General features: G+C 33.4%; 1 protein-coding gene across 1 annotated transcript; it reads left to right on the forward strand.

Annotated features, from left to right (window-relative positions):
* The first annotated feature begins 1,182 nt into the window (after window positions 1–1,182).
* On the forward strand, window positions 1,183–7,681 carry LOC115716260 (ABC transporter C family member 10). The gene is made up of 12 exons (XM_030645018.2): window positions 1,183–1,367; window positions 1,641–3,651; window positions 3,725–4,045; window positions 4,121–4,207; window positions 4,291–4,878; window positions 4,980–5,144; window positions 5,227–5,521; window positions 5,622–5,836; window positions 5,929–6,234; window positions 6,845–6,908; window positions 7,012–7,251; window positions 7,349–7,681. The coding sequence occupies exons 2-12, from the start codon at window positions 1,669–1,671 to the stop codon at window positions 7,459–7,461; spliced, it is 4,377 nt and encodes a 1,458-aa protein (XP_030500878.2). The 5' UTR covers window positions 1,183–1,367; window positions 1,641–1,668; the 3' UTR covers window positions 7,462–7,681.
* The last annotated feature ends 704 nt before the right edge of the window (window positions 7,682–8,385 follow it).

Raw genomic sequence — 8,385 nt, forward strand, 5'->3', positions numbered from 1 at the left:
TTACTATCAGAATTTCCTACTCTAATGATTTAAAGATCATTGTTAGAGTTTTTACAAGTTTGCTATTTAGATTTCCAAGAGTGTCCTTAATCTGTGTTGCTCATAGATTAATTGTCCACGCTCTTCGGATGGATAAACAACTTTTTTGGCTAGATATGAGTATCCATATTTTTTTGGATGTATAGTATTATTTTGATAATCATGTCAATTATAGTATTTATTTGATGATTATGAGATGTATAGTATTAAGAGTTAGTCCCACATTGCTAATGCGTGAAAATAAATTGTAATATATAAGATGAATGGGCTACTCCTCCCATTGCTAATTGGTTTTGAGATGGAACCTCATTCATCTTATTCCCACATTTTAACATAGTATCAGAGCCACTTGTGATCCGTTGTGAGCCCAAATTGCCACTGGTCCAAAAAAAGCCATTTGTGATCCGTTGTGAGCCAAAGTGCTGCCGGTCCAAACAGATACTTCCGTCTCCCCTTTAACCTCTATTTGGGACCTTTCGGCTAATGTGTGCCAATTTCCAGTGTTGGGGTCTTTGACCTGTTTTAAAATCCACAAATTTCCCGACGTGTACACTCACAAATTTCTCGATATTTGGCTGGGATTCTTTCAAATGTCACGTTTGGTCCTGTGGTCTCTTAAAGGTCGTTCGTTATACCCACACTTTTCAGGCCCAAACGTGAGGAGGGTGTATTAAGAGTTAGTCTCATATTGCTAATGTGTGGAAATAAATTGTAATATATAAGATGAATGTGCTACTCCTCCTATTGCCAATTGGTTTTGAGATAGAACCTCATTCATCTTATTCCCACATTCTAACATATAGTATTCATAATTAGCCTATATGACGTTATTATATTTTTAATGAATTTGTTCATTATTTTCAAAAAAAAAAAGAAGAAAAAAAAAACTTATATTGGTACTAAAAAAGTATCAATAGTGTTAAGAAGTTTTTCTTTTACATCAATTATTTTAAATCACTACTAATGCTTATATATGTCATATCATGAATTGCAATAAGATAGTGATAGTACATTAAAAAGTAACAACAAAGTCTGATGAACCCATGTCCAGTCCACATGGAAAAAGACATAGATTCGCCAAAATCAAAACTATTGCAATAAGATGAAAAACAAAATCTACAGGAATAAAAAGCTACACATCATTTTTTTTTTAGAAAAAGAAATACATGTATTATGGGATTTGGATAATTAATATTGGTGGATTAATATAGTTGTATTTGTATTGTATGTATTGTTGGTTTTGTTAGACTTTGGAAATTGAGAAAGACAACCACACATGACACAGCAGAGACTTAATTTGGACTAGTTGACTGCTCATAAGATCTCTGGTTAGTTGAAAACATAGTTTTTTTTTTTTTTTTTCATTTCAATAATATCTTCAACATTTATGAAATCACCAATGTAAGTTATGAAATTATGTTTTTGGTTCAAATTTTGAGTTTTGGATTGTTGACTTGAGCCTTAGACTTAATAGGATTATAAGGTTTAAAGAGTTTCATAGAATTGTTATATGAACTTTCTTTTATTTACTTTTGAAGTTAAGTCATTCATAGTTTGAGCATTGAAAAGTATAATGAAAATAATTTATTTTTGTCAAACAGAAAATAATAAAGAAAAAGAAGAAGAAAGATGATGAAGAGAGAAGATATGTGGACTAAGTTTTGTGATGATCATTCTGGTAGTTCATCACCATTTGAGTTTCTGAGTCATACTTCTTCATGCTCCAAAGATGGTTTGATGATCTGTTTAGATGTTATTCTTTTACTCCTGCTTTTGATCACCATGATTAAAAGACCATCATCATCATCAATACCGGCTCATGTTATGCCTCGATTTCAAGGCTTTTCGGTTCTGCAGATGATGTCAGCTGTATTAAGCAGCGGTATTGGATTGTCCTACTTGTGTTTTGGCTTATGGATTTTACAAGAGAAGCTAAGGCAAATAAGTACAGCTATGCCTTTGAATCGATGCCTTGTAGCCTTATTTCAAGGCTTTACTTGGTTATTTGTGGGATTGACAGTAAGTCTCAAGGTGAAACAGCTTGTAAGATCACTGGTTCAGCTGTTATCTATTCTTGCCACTTTGTCTGCTGGATTTGCTTGTGCAATGTCTTTGTTCGTGGCCATTTCGATCAAAAAAGTGACGATTATGATAGTTTTAGATGTTTTATCTCTTCCAATAGCAGTTCTTTTACTCATATGTACTTACAAGAACTGTCAAGAAGATGGTGAGGCTAATGATGATCATGATTCGGTTACCCCATTTGCCAATGCAGGTTTTTTCAGCAAGTTATCATTTTGGTGGCTAAGTTCAATGATGAAAAAGGGTAGGAAGAAAACTCTTGAGAATGAAGATATACCGAAACTGAGAGAGGCAGAAAGAGCTAGAAATTGTTACTTGATGTTCTTGGAGAAACTTAACAAGCAAAAAGACCATTCTTCTAAGCCATCAATGTGGAAGATAATCATGTTTTGCCACTGGAAAGAGATTTTGGTATCTGGGTTCTTTGCTTTACTAAAGATTTTGACTCTTTCTGCTGGTCCTTTGCTTCTTAATGCCTTCATTTTGGTTTTTGAAGGGAAAGGGAGCTTTAAATATGAAGGTTATGTATTGGTCATAATTCTCTTCTTTTCAAAATGTCTTGAATCTGTCTCACAAAGACAATGGTACTTCAGAAGCAGAATAATTGGTGTAAAAGTGAGATCTTTGCTCACTGCTCTCATTTACAAGAAGCAGCTTAGATTATCTAATGCTGCTAGGTTGATTCATTCTAGTGGTGAGATTATGAATTATGTTACTGTTGATGCCTATAGGATTGGAGAATTCCCATTTTGGTTTCATCAAACTTGGACAACTAGTCTCCAACTCTGTCTGGCGTTGCTAATTCTTTTTCAAGCGGTTGGATTGGCCTCGATGGCAGCCTTGGTGGCGATAATCTTGTCCATGATTTGCAATGCCCCACTTGCTAAGTTAGAACACAAGTTCCAAACAAAGCTTATGAAGGCTCAAGATAAAAGGCTGAATGCTCTCTCTAAGGCTATTGTGAATATGAAAGTTTTGAAACTTTATGCATGGGAAACTCACTTCAAGAATGTGATACAAAGTTTGAGGAAGGTGGAGCTTAAATGGTTATTGGCATTGCAGTTTCGAAAATGTTATAATACTATTATTGTTTGGTCATCACCTGTTTTTGTCTCAGTTGTAACATTTGGAGCATGCTATTTTCTCAAAGTTCCAATGCATGCCAACAATGTTTTCACTTTCATAGCAACTCTACGCCTTCTTCAGGACCCCGTTAAAGCTATACCTGAAGTTATCGGTGTGGTGATTCAAGCAAAGGTTGCTTTTGCACGAATACTAAACTTCCTAGAGTCTCCAGAGTTGCAGACCGCGAGAGTTAAACAAAGGCTTGACACGAGGAGTGTGGAGAAAGCCATTGTGATCAGTTCAGCAGATTTTTCATGGGAGAAGAATAGATCAAAGCCAAATTTAAGAAACATAAATTTACAGGTTAGTCCTGGCGAAAAGGTGGCTATATGTGGAGAGGTTGGCTCGGGGAAATCAAGCCTTTTAGCAGCCATTCTTGGTGAAGTTCCAACTGTTCAAGGAAATGTAAGTTTACTTACTATACTTTTAGTGTTGAGCACTATGCTTTGATTCACATAGATTTTATTTGAATTTTCAGATTCAAGTTTTTGGGAAGATTGGCTATGTTTCTCAAACAGCATGGATCCAAACAGGAACAATACAAGACAATATCTTATTTGGCTCCACTTTGGAGAATCAAAGGTACATAGAAACACTTGAGAGATGTTCACTAGTAAAGGACTTTGAGTTGCTTCCTCATGGAGACAAAACTGAAATCGGTGAGAGAGGAGTAAATTTGAGTGGCGGTCAGAAGCAACGGATCCAACTTGCTCGTGCTCTTTATCAAAATGCAGATATATATCTGTTGGATGATCCATTCAGTGCTGTTGATGCACATACAGCCACAAGCTTGTTTAATGTAATCAATCATACATTTCCTTTAATAATTTCAGCATTGTCACTCTTGTTTTTAATGCCTAAAACTTGTTTGTAGGAATATGTTATGGAAGCACTTGCAGATAAAGTAGTCCTCCTTGTGACACATCAAGTTGATTTCTTGCCTGCATTTGATTCTGTTATGGTTAGTGTTTTAATGATCATATATTTTATTTTAATTATCTCAATTTTCTTTCAATCTGATGATAGTATTGAATTTGTTCTCAGTTGATGTCTGATGGGAAAATTTTAGAATCAGCTCCTTACAATGAATTATTGCTAAAAAGCAAAGATTTTCAAGACCTTGTGAATGCACACAAAGAGACTGCTGGTTCTGAAAGTCTTGCTTATGTAAATACCACAAAGAAACTTGGAACATCTAACAAGGTTATGAAGAAGAGTTTTAGAGAGAATCAAGATCAAGTATCAACAGGAGATCAGTTGATTAAGGAAGAAGAAAGAGATATAGGGAACACAGGATTTAAGACACTTAAAAAATATCTAAACCAGAACAAAGGATACTTGTTCTTCTTCTTATTCATCTTCTTCCACCTTACATTTGTGATTGGACAGATCTTGCAAAACTCATGGATGGCTGCCAATGTTGACAATTCTCATGTCAGCACATTGAAGTTAATAGTGGTTTACTTGTTGATTGGAATTGGCTCAATAGTAGTATTACTTTTCAGATCCTTTGCTATGGTTTACTTAAGTATTGAGTCATCAAAATCTCTATTTTCACAACTACTTACCTCCCTCTTTCGATCACCAATTTCCTTTTTCGACTCCACGCCTTTTGGAAGGATCCTTAGTCGGGTATGCATCTACAACAACAGACACTCTTTAGTCTTTAGACATAGGTAAATCTTGTTCATGAAAATAAATAATTTGTTTTGTGTTTTTTTGATTTTATGAAGGTTTCATCTGATTTGAGCATAGTGGATTTGGATGTCTCATTTAGCTTACTCTTCACTGTTGGTGCCTGCATTACTTTTACTGCTAATCTTTTAGTATTAGCTGTTATCACTTGGCAAATCTTAATTGTCTCACTACCAACAATTTATTTTGCTATCAAATTACAGGTAATATAATGTCATAAATTTTCTCCTTATTTTATGATGCATTTATTTTTCTCATATGAAAATTGTACTCTTCAATCAATAGAGATATTACATTTCCACTGCTAAAGAATTAATGAGGATCAATGGTACAACCAAGTCATTGGTAGCAAACCATCTTGCCGAGTCTTTAGCTGGAGTCTCGACGATTAGATCCTTCGAAGAGGAAGAACGCTTCTTTGCAAAGAATCTAGAACTTGTTGACATGAACACTAGCCCATTTCTTCACATCTTTGCAACAAATGAATGGCTAATCGAACGGTTAGAAATACTCAGTGCAGTAATTCTTACTTCAGCAGCATTTTGCATGGTCATTTTCCCCCCTAAAACTTTTAGCTCAGGTTACTATTGAAAAAACTTACATCCCCTTTTACCATCTTTGAAGTTAAAAAAGAGAAAGTTACACAAACAAAAACTGATATGGATATGTGTTGATTGCAGGATTTATTGGAATGGCACTATCTTATGGCTTCTCATTGAACAATTCCCTTGTATATTCTATTCAAAGCCATTGTACTCTAACAAATTACATGATTTCAGTAGAAAGGCTAAACCAATACATGTGCATACCAAGTGAAGCATCTGAAGTGATCGACGAAAATCGCCCCCCATCCAATTGGCCTAATGTTGGTGCCATAGAGATACATGATTTGCAGGTAAGTTTTTGTTCGTTTTGAAAATTTAATGAAAAAAGAAAAGGGTGAGTAGTATGCAATGCTGATAAAGATGTTTTGATTTGGAAGAACAGATAAGATATAGAGCCAACTCCCCATTTGTTGTTGATGGGATTAGTTGCAGATTTAAAGGAGGGCATAAGATTGGGATAGTTGGTAGAACTGGCAGTGGAAAGTCTACTCTTATTGGAGCTTTATTTCGTTTAGTAGAGCCAAGTGGAGGAAAGATTGTTGTTGATGGCATTGACATCTCAACTATTGGACTTCATGATCTAAGGTCTCGTTTTGGAGTGATTCCACAAGATCCTACTCTCTTTAATGGTACTGTTAGATACAATTTGGACCCCTTATCTCAACATTCTGACCATGAAATATTGGAGGTAAGTTAACTATACAATCTATACTTTGTTAGTACTACTAAAAGTAAGGTTTATACAGTTTTGAATCCTGATAATTTGTCATGTTTGTTTAACCATATAATTACACTTACAATGTAACCGTTGGTAACTAAGGAATCTCGGTTAAACTCTCGAATTCTCATGTCTCAGTTATATTCAAACACAATCTTATAATACTAGTTTGGACACTCTTTAAATCATTACAAAAAGACTCCTTGTTTGAACTTTTCTTTCATAATTTTAGTTTTTCTCTTCTCATAAACTTAGTTCATTTCGACTATTTTCGAGTTTATTGTTGATAGAGTAGTTGTTTTAAAAAACCCTTAGTTACGTTCTTACTGTTGTAATTAGTTACTCCATTTGTTTCATCAGTAACATTTCTCAAGTTATTTTTCTTGTATCTTGAAGTCTATAAATAGAAGTTAATTTATAGAAGTTGGTTTAATTTATAGCAACCTTGTGAGATGTTTCATTGAAATTCTTCTCTAAATAGTGCTTGCTAGTTCATTGTTAAATCAAATTTAAAAATCAAAAGGTCTCTTTTATAATCATTTGATAGGAAAAGTTGTATGTCCTTTGTTTGATTTTCAAGGTTCTTGGAAAGTGTCAACTTAAAGAAGCTATTAAAGACAAAGAAAAGGGTTTGGACTCATTAGGTAATAATTAATGACAACATTTTTGTTTTGTTTTTAAATTATTAGTAGTGTTTTGGTTGTGAATATAATATAAATATATAAACATATACATGTTGTTTTTCAGTTGTGGATGATGGATCAAATTGGAGTATGGGACAAAGACAATTGTTCTGTTTGGGAAGAGCTTTACTAAGGAGAAGTCAAATATTGGTTCTTGATGAGGCAACTGCTTCCATAGACAATGCAACTGATATGATCCTACAAAAGATTATCAGAACTGAATTTGCAAACTGTACTGTCATAACTGTTGCTCATAGGATACCAACTGTCATGGATTGCAATATGGTTCTTGCCATGAGTGATGGTAGTAAAGCCAAAATATGATGGTTAATTGAGTTTTTGATTGGCAAAAATTATATATTACAAAATTTGTTCAACTAATTATTTTATTATGGTTTCAGGAAAAATAGTGGAGTATGATGAGCCAATGAAGTTAATGAAGAAAGAAAATTCACAATTTGGAAAGTTGGTCAAGGAATATTGGTCTCATTTTCAGTCTGCTGAATCAAATTAGCAATAATGCTAACTTCTTTGTTGGATATATCACTTTTATTTTCTATCTATGGAATAAGACATAACATCGGAAACCCAATAATTATCAATAGTGTTACATTTTTGTTTTTGGGGTGCGTTTGGAAGTAACTCTGTAATTATTAGGTAGGGTAATTACTACGGTGGTAATTATACAGTATAGTAATTATACTATATTTTAAAATACAATGTGTGTTTGGATATGAGGTGGTAATTGCATATGAATTCCTAATAGCTTGTTTGGCAAAATAGTTAGTAATTACATGAAAAAATAATATTTTTAGTAGCTAATATTTAATATGGAAAGTTTTTAGCAATTACACAGTTTAATTATATTCAATTCTCATGGGGGGCCATGAGAATTGGAGAGTGTAATTGGAAACCCTCAATTACTTCCAATTACACAGTTACAGTGTAATTACATGGTCAGATAAACATGCCAAATTGTGTAATTACCTCTAATTACACACAAATCCAATTACATAGTGACTTTTCAAACGCACCCTTAAAAAAAAGACAGTAGTATAGTTAAATTATGTGTGTATAAATAAATGATATAAAGGGTACTTTTTATTTTCAATTTGTGGGATTATTGAATGGAAAGAATATTGATTATCTGTGACTGAGTTACGATGAAAGTCAAAGTCAACACTATTAAAAACAATTGTTTTAAAGTTGCCAATAATCCATATGTAAGTGTGAATATTTGTAATAAGTTAAGTGTGTGGAAATAGTAGTATTTATTGAAAAAAAAAAAATAAATAATAAAGGGCGTGTAGGATAATCTGGTTGTTGTTTTGCTAGACCATTAGCTAAGTTTGTGGTGTGGAGAAAATTGATAAATATTTGTATTACTATATATGGAGAAGGTTTCAATAATTATATCAAATATAATCATTATGGTTAC

The sequence above is a fragment of the Cannabis sativa genome, chromosome 5 (genome assembly GCF_029168945.1).
Source record: "Cannabis sativa cultivar Pink pepper isolate KNU-18-1 chromosome 5, ASM2916894v1, whole genome shotgun sequence".
NCBI classification, from domain to species: domain Eukaryota; kingdom Viridiplantae; phylum Streptophyta; class Magnoliopsida; order Rosales; family Cannabaceae; genus Cannabis; species Cannabis sativa.